Source organism: Meleagris gallopavo, chromosome Z (genome assembly GCF_000146605.3).
Source record: "Meleagris gallopavo isolate NT-WF06-2002-E0010 breed Aviagen turkey brand Nicholas breeding stock chromosome Z, Turkey_5.1, whole genome shotgun sequence".
Taxonomy (NCBI): domain Eukaryota; kingdom Metazoa; phylum Chordata; class Aves; order Galliformes; family Phasianidae; genus Meleagris; species Meleagris gallopavo.
The window spans coordinates 33454397-33472264 of record NC_015041.2 but is presented as its reverse complement, the minus strand read 5'-3'; the positions used below and the strand labels follow the sequence as shown (position 1 = coordinate 33472264).

At 35.6% G+C, this 17868-nt stretch overlaps 1 protein-coding gene across 6 annotated transcripts; it reads left to right on the top strand.

Annotated features, from left to right (window-relative positions):
* The first annotated feature begins 419 nt into the window (after positions 1-419).
* Positions 420-13893, top strand: LOC100543277 (transient receptor potential cation channel subfamily M member 6-like). 6 transcript variants are annotated; one of them, XM_019610510.2, is made up of 12 exons: positions 431-526; positions 1157-1241; positions 1336-1374; positions 3547-4639; positions 6472-6649; positions 7040-7253; positions 9211-9335; positions 10097-10268; positions 11477-11651; positions 12632-12755; positions 13523-13595; positions 13712-13893. In XM_019610510.2, exons 4-12 carry the CDS (start codon positions 4596-4598, stop codon positions 13876-13878), a joined length of 1272 nt encoding a protein of 423 aa, XP_019466055.1. In that variant the 5' UTR covers positions 431-526; positions 1157-1241; positions 1336-1374; positions 3547-4595; the 3' UTR covers positions 13879-13893. The 6 variants fall into 6 exon arrangements, with proteins under 6 accessions (XP_019466053.1, XP_031413180.1, XP_019466055.1 ...); XM_019610509.2 differs by lacking the exon at positions 3547-4639 and having other exon boundaries at positions 1336-1532; XM_019610508.1 differs by lacking the exons at positions 1157-1241; positions 3547-4639 and having other exon boundaries at positions 420-526.
* The last annotated feature ends 3975 nt before the right edge of the window (positions 13894-17868 follow it).

The following is a 17868-nucleotide window of genomic DNA, read 5'->3' as shown; positions in this document are numbered from 1 at the left end:
CAGTAAACATGTAACCAGGATGCGTCAATTCTGAAATCTCTTATAATAATAAAACAGGAAGGAGTAAACAGTGTCTTTCAGGTAAAAATGAAATAATGCCTTTGTGCACAGTATCAGTTTTAGTAATATTGCTATTTGTTAGTCTTCTATCAGAATATGCAGTGCTTTCAGTTACATGTATGTGACCCTCTAAATCATTTTCATGTTTACTACTGAAGAATAGGAATATATTTTAGGATACATATTTCTAAGAAAAAAAAGTTTGGGAGTGAAGGGCTTGTACAATTCAGAGCTACAGTTTCAGCTAATAGCATTTGTTTTTATTTGACATTGTGATGGAAATTATTTGGAATTAGGCATATACAGCAGTCTAAACTTTGTAGAGCAATGTTTTGCTTTGTGTTCTAAAGTTAAGTAATATAATTATGTTTGAAATGTCTTTTCAGACACCCAAATCTTGGATAGAAGAAGTCTTCAGTAAAAGAGAATGTGCAAACATTATTCCCTATTTGAAAGACCCTCACAGGTAAAACAATGACTTCCATTTCTTTCTGTTGAATTTAGAAAGAAACAGAGTTCACTCTTATGGGTGTTTTGTGAAGCTTGGGTGCAATTCTTTCCATCTTTACAATACTACCGTTGGTGATTTTCATAGGTCCTCTCACCAATACATTTTAAATGTTGCTGTTCATTTGAATTAGAAGTTATAAACAGTTAACCTTCCATGCCTTCCTGGACATCATGCTATCGAATAACTAAAACTGTGTTATGTCATCCAAATTAAAGAGAAAAAATGTAGCATGCTTCTGATATTGAACTACTGCTGCACAGAAATCCATAATCCTGTACTACTGTTTTCTCCCATCCTCGAAATATTGCCTACTGTTGATCAAAGTCTTATGAGACACAGGTTTCCACTCAGTTTGACATAGAATGTGAAAAGAGTAAGGAAAAGATCAAACTCTTAAGCAATTCTGTGGGTACTGGTTAAAAAAACACTCCAGACTGTATCTAATGGAAGCTGCTGCCTAAATATGCTCAGCAAGATCATGTCTTGATGTGAACTTGTAATTTGTATTATGTTGTTTTGAACACATGGATTGTGTAGACAATAGAGAACTCATCTTTGAAATGCAGATGGAATATATATTTTCAGATGTAACATGCAAACCAAATCACTGAAGTTATCTAGTAGTTCTGCCAGTGGTTAATACAGAAGAAGACAACCTTTAATTCTGATGGTAAGAATTTTGTCAAAGATGAATTTATATTCTATGATTATTACAGATGTTTTCTTTTGTACATGCATATATTAATTATTTATCTTTATCTCAGATGTCTTGCAGGATGCCAGGTGTGCCAGAATTTAATCAGGTAACTGCAAAAATAATGTACATATGATTTTTGTAATGATCTAAAGCTATCAATGGACATTCCTACTCTAGGAAGAAACAAAACAACAAAATCCTTCCTCTTACTATGTCAGAACACCATTTCTGGGAACCTGGAGGGAAGGTTTACCATAAACCCAGGTAACATAAATTGCACAATAAACTTTAACTTGCTTGCAGTAGAAAATTTTATCCAAATAACTTCTGTGAATGAGTTTATCTTTATGTTCGGCCTGTATCCTGGATGATAAAAGGAGATAAAAGGAAGGCAATGGGAAACAGTAAGAATCAGGAAAGGAGGAGAATCTAAATAAAAAGAGAAGAAAGAGGGCAATGGAAACATCTTTGATGACAGAATTTCTGAAGATTTCACTGGGCATCCACACCTTCAACAAGCAACAAAAATTACATTATTCTGTTACTTTTAACTGGCTTTTATATTTTTTGAGCAGCTAGTCTTTGTAGCTTATATTAACTAGTTGGTTTCCAAACAAAATTCTTTGCTCAGCTGCTATCCCGAAACACCTTTTGATATTGTATGTTTATGGTAATAAATAGTTACTAGAACAAAAATTTAACTTTTCTTTGCATTTGTTTTGTATTAAAGGCTTTTGAAAGCTGAAGCACCAGAAAACAATGGGTGTCCTCCAGTAAATGAGGACTAGGAAACTGGTAAAAATTGGCCATGTCATTTGCATGAACAAGATTATTTGTTTTTTTAATGTTGCATTTAACATTTTTCAGCTGGACTAGATGATCTTTGAAGGTCCTTTCTGATGGAACTAAAGTACTCTATTCTATTCTACTCTATTCTGATGTTTGTTTCACTTCTAAGACTTATATGAAACAAGAATCACATTTTCCAAAAAGCAAATAAATTACTTCTGTGAATCACATTGCTGAAAATGATGAATACACAGAATAACATTGGTCTTAAAACTAAAGCAAATGATCTGTGCAAAAAGAATGGTTGCTTTGAGAAGAAGAAAAGAGATTCTAAGATTTTTTGCAAACTTTTTAGAACTAGAAATGCTGTAAAGATTTTATTGCTTCCTGATAATTTGGTGATACTTTGGCGTGTATGTAAGCTGACGTTAACTTGTGCTTCAAACTGAAGCTAGCTTGTGCTTATACCTTTAGGGCTATGTATGCAAAGTAAAGGAGTACTTAGGGTATAATTACATGGTTTAATCTGATTTAAGTTAATACCACAGCAATCCTGTAGTTCTGTGCCATCTCCCTTACCATGTTGTTAGTTGGCATGAGAAGCTCACTGGTATGAAAACTAACCTGAGGGAAAAAAAAAGAAAAAAAAAAAAGCTTTACATCAAATCAGTCTTCTAATGAAACTGTTCAGTTGCATGAATGCCATTATACTAAGAAAAAGAAGGAAAAGAAACTGAAAGTGTGCACCTCATAAAGTGTGTTCATTTTTCTCTTTCAACCTTCTTTGTAGAGAAATTCCATACCTTTGCATTTTTAGTTGTTTCTTTTACTATTTGGTGAACATTTTCCTGTGTATCATGTATGTCCCTCTTTCTACATGTGCAGAATGTATTGGTTGTCTGATGTTTGTTTCAGCCAGCTATTATTTTTGGTTACGGTTCCTCAAATATTAAAAGTTCTTTTCTACCTGTATATCTTAAACTACACTCAGAGCTCTGTTACAGAAGAATTTTCCTATTCTTAACAAGGAGAAGTAATTTTCATCTGAGCATTATAATTGCTTATACTCTACTTATTAGATCAGCTGTGAAGTCAGCTTGAGATCTGCAGTTTTCCACATAGTTCAAAGTTGACGTGAATGAACTTGACACCTATTATAATTTGACCCAATATCATAGTATCATAGGCAATTGAAATCTTTTAGTGGTTTCTTATTTGTAGGAAACTTCTATGGTTTGCAAACTGTTTATGACTGGGTTATGCAAGTATTTGCTAAGTAGAATAATTCTGTTAAGTAGATCCTAATGAAATTTGAGAAACTTACTGCTTCTCTGTTGAAATTACCTCAATTTACTGTTCGTAAGAGTTGATAAATGCATGCCAGACTGAACCTCGACCAGCCTCATTGGTTGAGTATTCAGGAATGCAGTACTTCTAGATCCTTGCACATTTGAGATGGTTTCACAAGTTGTCTCTCTCTGACCTTTAGGGCACGTTTATGCCTAGTCATACTGTGGGCTGCATCAAAAGAAGCATGACCAGCAGATTGAGGGAAGTTATTATCCTGCTCTACTTCTTGCTAGTGAGACCCCACTTAAAGCACTTCATTCAGATCGGGGATCCCAGCATGGACCTGCTGAAGTGAGATATTAGAGATGCCACATGGATGATCAGATGGCTGAGGCACCTATTCTACAAAGAGAGGCTGATGGAGCTGAGGATTTTTAGTCTGGAGAAGAGGAGGCTCCAGAGAGATGTGACTGTTGGCATTAAGTACTTAAGAAGGTCCTACAGAAAAAATGTGGAGAGTTTCTTTTTCTGGAAGTGTAGTGATTGGACTAAGCAGTAATGGTGTTAAAGTGATAAAGGACAGATTTAGATTAGACAGGAGGAAAAAATTCTTCATTATGAGTGTTATGAAGCAGTGGAACAGGTTGCACAGAGAGGCTATGGATCTGTGGAAATGTTCAAGGCCAGGATGAATGGAACTTTGGGAAAACTGATCTAAGTATTAACAAATGTACAAAGGCATCAGCCAGCACCATCAGCACCTTGGGGTGCAGCCCAGCAGGTCTCAGGGATGTGTGTGGCTCCAGTGCTCTGAAGCAATCCCTAGCTTGACCACTATCATTGGTCAGAGCACTATCCAAGTGCAGAGCACAAAAGTTTATGGAAAAGCAAAACAAAGCCAAACAGATGTGTGTAATGTACTTTCTAGTCTCTTGATCTTGGCTTTTGACCTCCCTGTTCAGGGAGGCATTAGCACTTTGTCCATTCCTCCTATTTGACTCAAGAGACTGAGCATGCCAACTTGGGGTGGAGCATGAGCTGTTCAGGAAATACCAGGGTTTTTTAGTTCATACTTCCTGTTATGACTATCTCCAAGATAAAAACAAGTGCACATACTCTGCAGTGCATGTGTGAGGTCCACGTGCAGTTCCTTCGCTGTCTGCAGAGTGTATTTGAACTGTTCTGAGTGCATCTCACCTGTGGGCATATTTGCATTCAAACATTAGATATGCAGTGAAAATACTGCTAATGATGAAAATTGGTCAATGTTCATCAGGCCTGTCAATTTCAAGGTTAGTGCAGTTATTTGTTATGTCAGTTGATTGCTTTCCGTAGGATTTCTGATTTAAAAAGTAAGCTCTTGCTGTTCTAAGGGCCACTGACATGATTGCTCCCTGTACGGAGCAGTAATATGTGGGACATCATCTTGTTTTCTTATTTGATGGTGATTTACTCTGTGAACTGAAATTAATTCAGATTTTAGAAAATGTAATCCACTGCTAATAAGTCTGAATGCTTTTCAGTGCTGTTCTTGCAAGCACTGGCTTGCAATTTGTTGATTCTAATTGTGTAATGTAGTGTACTAGTTAAATAAAGGAAGTTAATGTACTATTTAGATGAGACTGCTTTAGTTTTACTGTATTCCAAAATGACTCTTGGATAAAAGAATTTGTTTCAGTGAGATAGCTGTAGGAGTAGTACACTGGCTACAAGATATTTTCAGGACTAAAAATAATAGGGTTTCCACAGACTTGCTCATCTTTTCTCTAAAGGATATTTTTTTATGGATATTTTGCTGTTACCCTGGAGTCCCCAGAAGAAAAAAAAAAAGAAAAAAAATGAGAAAATGATGGAGCAAGGAGGCTAATTCCTCAGCTGTAAGGAAATTTATCCTCTAAAGACCAATAATTTAATTGAAAATGCCTCTTTTTCTTGTCCTTTAAGTTACATGCAGAGAGCCATGAACAAACATGTGGATAAACTTGGCTTCATGTTTTTTATAGGCAAGTGTTGTCCAAAGCTGCTTTCCTTGTGTTTCCTGCCTTTGCAGCTATGTTGCTCTGAAATGCTTTTTAAAAAGTATGCCTGTATAGCACCTCTGAGTGAAGTCTGAGCCTGCTATTTGACAGCACTTAAAATGTCAGCAATGATCTTCCGTTTGTGTTGAATCCTCAGTTTCCTGTAATAGCTATTTAATTGCATATCTGTAGGAGACTTGGCTTATTTGTTAAGCTCTAGCTTGGATACTTTTGTATAGTTCATAAGTCTTGTCCTGGATTGTCTATGAGAAGGCAAAATTACCATGAATATTGCTTTTGGAATAAGGTTTATAGATGACTAGTTTGTTTCAGCAGTTCCTGTGCCTCTTACGCTATTCCCTGTTTTATTTTTATTTTTCTTTCTTTCTTTTTTTTCCTGTCACTAACGGTATGTTAGCATCTAAAATGTCTAAAAGAAAACCAGAATGTCAGATATAGCTATAAATATATCAAATTTAATCCTGTAGAACGGATTGGAGCCTGTTGAGGTCCATATGATAGTAATACTGATTGAAATTGGAGTCTGAGTTATTCACCCTCTTGCTAATCTTAAATGTAACTGAGCTTCTGTTATATTCCCCTTAATAATGCATATATTTATTTTGTATATTTGTTTTGCTGGTGTCCTGGAGTTAGTGTAGAGGTCTCTTTAGACCGAGAGCTGCTGCTCTCATTCACAGTCGTGATTGTAGCTCCTAGATCTTTCTTCAGCACCTAGAATAACCTGTTACAATAGCTATAGCAAATTTCAGTGTTCTAAAATATCTTACAGAAGACTCCAGTAAATCTGAGCTGCATAGCTCAGGTCAGAATTAACTTGTGGATAAACTGTCAAACTGGTATCAGTGTTCCCCAGGAGCAGAACAAATGATGTATCCAGCAAAACATTTTTATTATTTTAATTCTATGTCATTTTACCATCACTGAGATTTTTTAGCTGAGTTCACTTTTGTTTTATTTAATGTCAGAATGCTACAATATCCTTCTTTGCAGAATAGAGTTTGGGCTACTCTGGTGGAGATCCTAAATCTTTGCATAAGTGTATGTAATATAAAATTGTTTTTTAATTTTATTTTTAATGTGAGATGTTGCTGTGGAAGGCTGATTGGAGATCACCCAGGAGTACACGGTAGCTGGCCTGTTTGTCAGACTGCTCTGCAGAGAGATGAAGAATGGTCTGTGCAAAAACACACAAAGACAAGCCCAACAGATGCATTTGGTACAATCAATTTTCAAGATGGAGATCACACATACCATGCCAAGGTTTGCCTGTAATTTGATTCCTACTGATTGCTGGGTTTATTTGTCTGCTTTCTTTTTATAATTTCCCTGGAAGAAGGGCAAAGAGTGACACCGGTGACTATAGGCTGGTTTGTTTTAAAAGAGCAGGAGGAACCTGAAAGTAACAGAAGTTGGTGTATGTGCATAATATCTTTATGTTGAACTTCACCACAATTAACAGTAGCTGCTTGTCTTGCTGCCTGTCTTGTTCACTTACGTGCTTCTGTGCAATCACGTTAACAGTATTATAAAAATTCGAATCTAGCACAAAGTCTTTAAGATGCTAGAGCTGAGAACTTGGTAAGATGTTGCAGTTTCTTTCTCTTAGAGTATTTCAGTGATGTTTATTTTATCTGTGATTATTTCTTTCAGTACATTAGACTCTCTTATGATAGCAGTTTGGATCAACTGTTGCACCTGATGGTTAATGAATGGCAGATGGAGTTGCCAAAGCTAGTCATCTCTGTTCATGGAGGTACTGAAAATTTCAAACTTCCCTCAAAGGTCAAGCAGGTTTTCAGTAAAGGATTGGTGAAGGCTGCTGAGACTACAGGAGCATGGATCATTACTGAAGGCATCAACAGTGGTAGTGTAATTTTTCTTATTGGTTCAGTCTTCCTCTGGTCTTCTTTCTGTGTGTATGTATATATGAACATATATGTTTGGGGCAAATATAATGAAATTGTTAGTTTTATAATTTGTGGTACTTTTTTACACAGTAAAACATTTTTGTTTTAGGAGCCACGCATCGTTGAAAGACAAACTATGTATGCCTTTGCTATTGACAGGCATTCTGATTTATTTATTTATTATTAAACAGCAATGTATTCCACAAGTAGTAAGAAACATAGTATCAACAATGTAGATAACAAGAGCTTACTTACAGTCAATTTTATATGCTTCATTAAAATATTTAGTTTCTGATGATGTGAGGAGCTTTTCTGAACTTTTGAAATTTTCAAATCTATATTTAACTTTTTTTTTTTTCACTAGGAGGGTTTTTAATTATGATAATCCGTACAGTGAAACTTATTAGCCTATTATCCTTTCAAAAACTGAGGTGGTTGGTCAGCCACAGAACTGAAATAATTTTACTTCTTTATCTTTTATTCAGCCCAGTGACCCTATGGGGGACCCACCCTGTATGTAAATAATAAAGTTTTTATGATTAGATAGAAAGTATGATTGGCATGTAGAGGGGTATTATTAACTAACAAAATTGAGTTTGAAGCATTGGGTCATTATGTTTGAACCTTACAATTACAGCAGTTCATATCAAGTATACAAACAGGGAGCATGGTTTATTTCTGGTTAAAACATAACCAAAGAATACAATATGTAGGTTGCTCTGAAAGTAATTCATCCTATTTATTTCCATGGAAACTGCAACAGATACAAAGAGTAGAATAACACTTTGATAGAGGAAATTCTCAGCTACAGAACACTGTTTTTCAACACAGTTACTACCATTAGCTATGCATTTTTTGCCTGTGATGAACAAAAGCCTGCATGCCAGACTCATCACAATCTTCACCAATAGAGGTGACCTGCTGTTTCACAGCTGCTATGACAATGTCATAGCTAGGAAAGTGTTGTCTGTGGAGTCCATCTTTCCCAAATAGATGGAAGTCAGAAAGTGCCTAATCCACACTATAACAGAGGTGTGGTAGGACAGCCCAGCCAATATTGGCAATATACTCCACAGTCTACAAACTGGTACGGAGCCTGATATGTTATCATGTTGCAAGAGATGTTGAATTCACAGCTCTGCAGACTGCTGTTTTGACTTGGGCTCATAGTGGTGACATGACATCTCATCACTGGTAATGATGCAATCTGGGAAATGGTTGCCTTCAGCACAGTATTGGTCCAGTAGGTCTTGACAAACTTGTGTACGGTGTTCTTTCTATTCCAGGTGTGAACACCTGGTCAAAACTTTTTAATATTCCATTGTTGCCACCATTATTTTCAATATTTTCAATTATTTTCAATTATTTTCAATGCATTCAGCTCTGTACACAGTTCCCTGATCGTAATCCACTGATTTGTGTGGATGAGCTAATCAAGATGCTCTTCATTCTGTGGTATGAAAACTGTGCATGGCTGTCCATTACATGGCTTGTCTTTCATGCTGCTGTTGGTGCTGCTGATATGCACCACTCACCACCTCTTCGTGCTGACATTCACTTGTTGGTCTCTACAAGCTTTCAGTAAGCATCAACAAATGTCAGTGGATGCCACTTTTTTTCTGCGTGGAGGAATTCAATGCTTTATATGGAGAAATTCAATGGTGTCAGATGCTGTTTTGTAAGACTGCCCCTCTGTTGGCGTCTTTCTCATGGCAACAAAATTGAACAGAGTATTAGTGGAAAGATTCGACCTCTACTGTCCTGCCACTAACATCTGCCTTTTACATTGTAGGCCAACATAACAAAATAAGAGGCATTATTTCAGGGCGGCTGTCAGGCAGGGTACTCCTTCAGTTATTGTCCTGTAGTAAGTCTCAAATGCAAACAAAAAGTTATGGTTAATTATCTGTTTAGGAGTGTCCAGACACGTGGGGGATGCACTGAAAGGACGTGCCTCACCATACTTGAGAAAGATCTGTGCTGTTGGGATCCCCCCATGGGGTATCATTGAGAACCAGAGGGATCTCATTGGGAAAGATGTGAGTTTGATGCATTTTAATAATAAAAACCACGCTTGAGCAATGCTTTAGCTTTCTTTCACTTTATTTTATGCTTGCTTCATTTCACTAGTTTGATATTCTTTCTTAGCAGCAGAGATTTAGGTTTTCCTCAGGGGCAGAATTCTGTGGCATGTTGAGACAGTGCATTCTGTTTTTCTTATGTAAATGGATAGTTCTAAAATATTTTTTCTTATTTTTTTGAAAGATTGCAGTTAAATAGGTAATTTTCTTGTGGATGCAAATTATGCATTTCTATACACATGTGATGTAGGATAAGGAATAAGATTAATTGTATATGCGAAAAGGCTAATAACATGTGATTTTTATTCATACATTAGAATTTTAAGTCAGTGCCAGTGTGAGGATGCAGTCTATGTAACTGTTTAAAGACACTTGACACGAAAGGCAAAATCATTCCTGATGAATGGTAACGTACATGTTTTTATTGAAAATACACTCAGGAGAAAAGTGCCATTGTGTTTTGACTATTGCAGTGAAACGATGTCAGTATCTCTTAATAAGGGCTGCAAGTCTGCCTAATCAGAAATGCATTCTGGCTATAAACACTGTTGCTGTTAAGATCATATTAAATGATCTTGAGTTGTTACTTGAGCAACAAAAAACATGATAGAGACTTTATTTGGACTATGATATGATGGAGAAATACACACAGATGAGGCAACATGCCTGGTGATATTTCACTGGTTTCTGTGAATTACTTTTTATTTTGCTTTTTATAGGTAGTTTGCCTGTACCAAACTCTTGGAAACCCCCTCAGCAAATTAAGTACCCTCAACAACATGCATTCTCATTTTCTAATGGCAGATGATGGGACAGTAGGCAAGTATGGGAATGAAATGATGCTCAGGAGGAATTTGGAGAAGTATTTGTCACATCAAAAAATACACACAAGTAGGTATTGCCATGATCAGCTTTATCACAGAAAATACTGTCTAAAAAGTCATGGAGGTATTTGACATTTCCTGTCATCTTCTCTTGTGTGTAATGCTTAGGGACATGGTTTAATGGTGTAACTGTTAATATTAAACTGATCTTAAAGGCCTTTTCCAATGCGGATGATTCTACAGTTCATTTGTGATGGATTTCACTGTGGTTGAAAATTGCCCAGTGCAAGTTTCTCAAATTCTGAGTATCAGAAAAAATGGAAAGAGTAGTATTCTCATGAAGCTTTATGGATTGGAATTAACACATCTTTTGTCCATAGTATGACCACTGACCATTTGCTCACCATGCACAGTTTTGCATAGTTTCTATCTAAGCACCAGATAGTTTTGCCAGGTGGAACACTGTCATTTCTTACTTTTAACCTCATTAAAATCTATCACTGTGACCTCCCCATGTTCAGAGGCAAAGACTGGTTGCAAAAGGAATACTTAGATCTAGTGTTTCTGTTTCTCAGATTGTGCAAATTTCATTGTTTGCCTATGCAGTAATTGAATTGTAGTATAGAAATTATCAAGGAAATATTTATTATACAGATGAGTATTTCCTTTTAAGGACTAGATTGTATAAGTCATTTGTGGAAATTCATTCTTACACAATGATTTAAATCTTTAAGCATTTTATAAAAACATCAGCTGAATTGTGATATTGAATCTTTGTTTTCCGTATCTGTTTACAGAATAGTATTTAGAGACAACTCACTTTGTAATATTTTGTATTTAGAACTTCTAAATCAATTTCTGACATTTTTTCATGTTAGGAGAAATTCTAAGTTAGAATTACTTTTTTTTTTTAAATTTATTTCTATTATACCTTACTTGACATTTATTTTAGATTATTAAGAGGAATACCCGCTGGAGTACAATGAGAAAATCCCTAAAAAAAATACCAAACTACTTTTCTGTTTGTTCAGGTAACAAAAAGGGTATGGGCCACCTTTAAAACATCATTACTGTGTACTGTGAAAATCATTCATAGAAAAATTAGGTCAAACAGGAGATGCTGGACACATGATTTCCTCTCTGTTGAACTACATACTTTCTATGAGACTCCATCATGTATAGTCCATCCGGCAATGATCTTATCTCCTGATGATGTGGTTTTTTTGTGTGCACAACTGAGACCTAGTTGTAACTGGTAGGTGTGTTTTGAAACAGGAATGGGCCAAGGTGTACCCGTAGTTGGGTTGGTGGTGGAAGGAGATGCCAATGTGATTCCAATGGTGTGGGAGTATGTAAGGACCAGCCCACCTGTCCCTGTGGTGGTCTATGAGGGCACTGGCAGAGCTGCTGATATTCTGGCTTTCACCCACAAACACACAGGTGATACAGGGTGAGTAGTGCATGATCTGCCATGCTGGAGGGCTCTAAAAATGCCCAAACAGCAGAGATGATTTCTAATGCTTCTAATACCATTAGAGTGGGTTAGTGAATGTAGGCAGTGAGGACTGAGGTAGAAAGAGGAGTGATGTGCCTTGCGTTTGGCTTTGATTAACCCAGTATTAATCTGTAATTCTTGCTGTGATTGTTTTGTCATCTCCAGTGCAGCCTTGACTGAAGACTCTACATTAAACCTATTTTGATGCCAATTTTGTATCCAAAATGAAAATAAATAAATGTGTGAACTTGTGTAGCAAATTAATTTTTTTTGTGAAAGTCAAAAGGGCTTTTTACATAAAAGTTAATTAAAAAAAACGAACTGGATTTGTTCATCTTTGTAAAAGATGACAACTTAGTAAACTTCAGTTATTCATTGTATAAATGCATTACTAATTTATTTATTATATTAATATCCTTTTCTGAGCATACTATTTTTCTCTAACATGTTGCAATGAGAACTTTTTTCACTTCATTTCCTTCCATATTTCTTTATCTTTAAAAAGAACTTCTGGTCATTTGAACAGGAGAGAAGAATATGAACAACAATGTTAGCAGAGAGAAATAAGGGGAAAATGAGTGTAGGAAAAAAGAGATGCATTAAGATTAATAAACAAATAGTGAGGAATTGAATTTATTTATAAATTATTATGAAGGAATGAAGATGATTGCTAAAGTTTCAGAGATTGTTTGCTCTATATGCACAGACGGTCCCTGTCTCATTTCTTTTATTTCCAGTATATATTCCAGAGCAAATATCTGTGTGAATATTAACTGATGTTATAGGATATCTTTGCCTTCTTTTATTGGATGAAGAAAGCAGTAAGACAGCAGAGAAGTGTCTCTGCTCAGCACAGTTTCCTCCTCTTCCTTAGGTGTTGTTTGAACTGGGGAGAAGTAGCCAACAATATTTTAGCTTGTGTATCTCTTTTTCAGAGAGCTGTGCCCTCAAATGAAGGAGGAGGTTTTAGTAATGATTCGAAACATGTTTAGTTTGGGACAGAAACAGTCCAGTCATCTATTTCACATTTTGATGGAATGCATGGAGCACAGAAAGTCTGTGAGTGGGATTCATGCTCTGACTTTATAATATATTCATCTGCTGTAATCTTTTTTGCCCTTTTTGTGTTGGATTGACACCACAGTTGTAAACGTAATAATGTTATCCCTAAAATAAAGGTAACACAAAAGAGTCTGTGCTAATTTATATCTTAGGCAGCTCCACAGAGGCTGCTTAGTTAACTTTGGAAGTCTCCGTGGCTGCTTTATTTTCACAAGAAAGATAAAGTAATTTTTACTTTTTAAATATTTAGTAGTGTTTTCTTTGTAATTTGGAACTGTTTATTCTTCCACTCATAACAGTATTGTGTTTGAATTTGTTACAGAGTATAGGGATTTTCAAAATATGCTGGCATGTTTAGTGGCTTGTGAGCTCATTTAGGGCTGCCAAATATTTGTTTTAGGAATAATGACAGAGTACTAAAATGGAAACTATCCAATCTGTTCTTGTTATTATTTGTTTTAATTTGCTAAAGTATCTGGTCTCTACTTGGAAGTTGAGTAGTTATTTATCATATTGCATTTTTATATTTCAGAGCTTTAAAGCTAATTGAAAGGAAATAGACTCATGTTATTATGCAGCAGGTTGATGGCAGTTGGTCTTGGATGCTATTGCATTACAAGCAAAATGGTACATTTCCTTTGCGAAACAAAGGAAAATTAGTCTGGGCTTTGCCAGTGTTTATGTTGAAGTGTGTATGATTTAATCTACCAGAGCCAAGAAGAAATAATCACACCTCAAATAGTGTACTTCTGCAATTCTAACAGATAATTATACTTGATGTGGAGTCTGAAGAACATCAAGACATTGATTTGTCAGTTCTAACTGCACTCCTGAAAGGTACATATTTGAAAATACAGTTCTTGTCTGACATGCAGTCTTGTCAGCTTACCTTTTCAAAGCAAAGGATTATTATTGATTGTGCAAACGGCTGGGTTTTTTTGCTTGTTTCCTAGGTACAAGTATGTCTGCATCGGATCAGCTGGATTTGGCATTGGCTTGGAACCAGCTAGATATTGCCAAGAAACATATATTGGTTTATGGACAACACTGGAAGGTACTTTTATGTTTTATTTTTTTCACAGTGTCTTTACATTTTGTTGTGATGACTGATTTTCCATAATTTGCATTTGTCAGGCTCTAGCTAAGGAGTTTGGCTAAGGAGTAAGCTATGGTGCTTGGCTCTGATTTGGAGAGTCATTGTCCTTAAAACTTCGAAGTGTTCAACTGCAGAGGGCATCACATGAAGAATCAAATGCTGTGTTTACCTAGAAAAGAGTTTCTAAAATTCCTATAGTTTTCACTGCTAGCCTTTTGAAATAGCTTCAGTGATCCATCTGGATGTATATTTTTCAAGCCTGTGTTGACAATACCTGATGGTTATGGGCATTTCTTTGTAATCCAGGTACATTTTTTTTCCTGAAAGACTTAACTATGAAGGAGTGTTGTCTCTGTTTTCCTAGATCTAAGACATTAGGATCTTCCAGGATCAATATTGAATACTTTATGGTATTGACAGGTAGAAAAAACTGTTGTTAGTATGGCATTGTGGCTCAGCTTTGCAGAAAAAGACCTGGCAGACCAAGGTTAACATGAGTCAGCAGCCCTTGCCATTTAGCAGGCTAAGGCCTAATAGTATTTTTAGCTGTGTTGGGCAGTGCTGCTAGCAGATCCTGAAAGGTGATCGCTCCACTCTACTGAGGCGTTGCTGAGGCTGCACTTGGACTGTGTCCATTTCTGGGCCCCAAGTGCAAGAGAGATATGGACCTACTGGAGGGAGTCCAACATAGGACCACAAAGACGATTAAGAAACTGGAATATCTCTCCTATTAGGAAATACTGAGAGTGCTGGGACTTCCCACTGATTTCAAAAGTAAATATTTTCTGAAAGAAATGACATCTGAAGCTCCCAAAAGTACATTTTAAGTAAGTTTTGCCTCTAAGTATTACAATGTTGATTTTGCTATTCCAAGAACTTTCCAGACTAAATTTGGTATAACGGACAGTGAGTATATGTATTTTGCTAATTGACTAAGTTGATTGCTTAACACAAAAAAAGACTTGAATTTATTGGTCACTAGTCTATACACTTTCAGTGCACTTTATATCACTTTTTATACAACTTCTGTGGTGTACAGAGCTAAATATGTGACTATTATGTTTGAGATGTTTGGGCATCTGTGAATTAAATTTCTTTCCTCTGCGGGCTCAGTTCACTATCCATGAACTGTTGGTGATCATAGAATAATCTTGAGGAAAAAAATAAATGGTAAGAACAGTGTTGAGTGCTCACTGAAAAATAAAGAAGGAATTTTCCCAGTTATTTTTTGGTGTTTGAATAGTGTGCAAATGATAAAGGATGATCCAAGCCTGGAACAATAAGGCTAGATCAAAATGTTGAATAGCTGCCTGCTGAGTGAGCGTCATTCACTGTGTGAACTGAATTAGCTGGTTTCCCCTCTAGGAAAACACTGTATATGACTGTGAGTACAATGAGTAGCTGTACCATTATTCATGGTGATGAATTATTTGATAGCTTTTGAGTGATTGACCACATCACCTTAATAGTATTTCTGCAACAGAGACTTTTGTTTTTATGAGATACAAAAAAAGAAGATATGGAAAAGATTTGTGTATAAACTAGTATGCGTGCATATTTTTGCCTTAATTATTTATTTTTATTTATTTTTATTTTTTTGGAAATATGCTATTATGTTTTGACCCTATAAAGGCAACTGATTTCTTTTCCAGTATCTTCATTCAAGGTCTGTTTTATAACATGTATATTTCTTTATTTGCATTTACTTAGTTGTTTGCTTCTGGCAGTTCTTCAGTCTCACTGTGAGCTGTTGATAAACTTTATCTGCACTATCTGTGTAAGATGTTAAGGAAGAGCAGACAGCATCTATTCTTTCTGTTTTAAAATCTATGCTATTGCAGTTGCTGAAGTATTAAGCTTTTGCCATTTTTATCTCTGAAAATGTATTCTAACAAAGCCTGTGAGTCTGCGTCGTTCATTCATATTTATATATGTGGCAGGTTAAACCTATTTTGACCTGTAAATTAATATAACTGATATAAAAAATTAAGAGGGAAAGCTGAGATCTTAAACTAAGAATGTTAGATGTCAATGGCTGTTTGCTGTGTGATAATTTCATTTGATGCTATCTCTTCTTTGAGATGTGGGGAATAATGAGTATCAGTTTCATAGTCCCTGCATATCAGTAAACTAACCAGTGGTGTACCCACTATTCAAGACGGGGTTCTTCCTTGAGATATTTGGTGAAAAAGAAATATTTTTATATGATTCTGCATTAATTTAAGCATAAATAAATTGAATAGTATTTGTGCACTGAGTATTTTCTGAGGTACTTTCAAGGCTGATATTGTGCAAGTAGATTTTTTTTTTTTTACTTAAGTGCACAGTATTTCATGTTTGCCAATATTAAATTTCATCTCTTTTTTGTTGTTGTTGTTGTTGTTGGTTTGTTGGCCCCATATGGTGAGATTTTTCTGTACTTCTTCACAGTCAGTTTAGCTACTATGAGTATTTTTTGCCAAAGCAGTATTCAATATGTGGGATTTTCTCAATGTCCTTTTTTCTTGCCGCCTGGTTAGCTGTTAGTCAATTAGAAGACTTTCTGCCTTGTGACCACATAATTTATTTAGAACTCTTTTAAGAAAGCCATTGCTAACATAGTTTATGGGGATACAAATATGCTGTGACAATCAGAAAGCCTTATTCTCAATGTCCATGTAAAAATTCTAGTAGTTATGATTTCATTCTATGAAATAACTGTCTTGCTTTCTTTTACTCTATTGTATTTACTCATGTCTCTATTATTGGTTTTTCATAACATATTTTAATTATATTTCTCCTCAGAAAGTTCTGACAGTATTAACATACATAGATTGACAACTTTCTTTTGTCTATTTTAAAAAATTAGCATATTTTTCTACCATTTTCTATTATGCTATTAGTAGGGCTAATTTCAGCTGTTTCTGCTTCCTGAGAGTGGGAATCACCTGGTACTGACAATTTGCTACCATTTTATTGATGACTTCTAAAATCTTTTCTACTGTCAGATTAATTTGACACAGTTCCTTAGATTTATTAGCTCTAAAGAAAACTTTGTTGTAGGAGCTTTCCTACTACATTGTGTAGTTTGGAATGAGGCAGTGAATCAATTTACTGTGTCTGCAATAACCTTATGTCTTTTCATATTTCTTTTACACCTTGATCATCTTCTGGTCTTATGGATTTGCTGGCAATTCTCCTGCTCCCCTCCTCTGCTTCAGATATGTTTAAAAAAAATCTGTCTGTGTGTTCCTATCTGTTTCAGTACATTCGTTTGGCATCATTTTGAATGAAAAGTCATTGTCAAATAATGAATACGTTCTCCCCTTCAAGTAAGATTTAAAGAACTTGTAATAAACAACTCTTATGTCCAACTCTTGCTTGTCCAACATATTCTTGTAAATTTTCTTCAAATTAAGGAGGAAACAATCTTAAATAACAGTATTTTCTTCATAAATTGTAAAAAGGACAAAACATATATATGCAAGTCTTTCTTGTTTTTTGACCTAGATGCTCACTCAGCCAGTGCAATTGTAAGGATATACAGTTTGTGCACAATTACTGCAGCTGGATGTTGAAATTTTTGAACAGATTTTTAATCATCCATTTAAGCGAGTGACTATTCATGCAGACATAGTATTTTTTTGTGCATTTAAGTGCTTTAAGGAAGTGTGTGACTATGCACGAATTGTGAACATTTTTTTTTAGCACTCTGGTCTTAAAAGTTGAGAAGTAAGGATTATGACCAGCTGTAACAATGTTTCTGCTTAAAGGTAATCTCAGTCTCTAATGGACTTTACAACAAAGAGTGTCATTCTAGGAGTTACTAGATTGCTGTATACCTCAGCAGTCATGCTTTCTGTGCCAGGAGTAACTGCTCCAGGAAATTTGATACAAGAATAAACTGTGAGATATTTCTAAAAGAAACACGAGTAATTCAGGAACACTGCACAAGGCTAGATAGTGATAGGACAAGGGTTTTAAACTGAGACGGGGAGGTTTAGGTTAGATATTAGGAGGAAGTTTTTCACACAG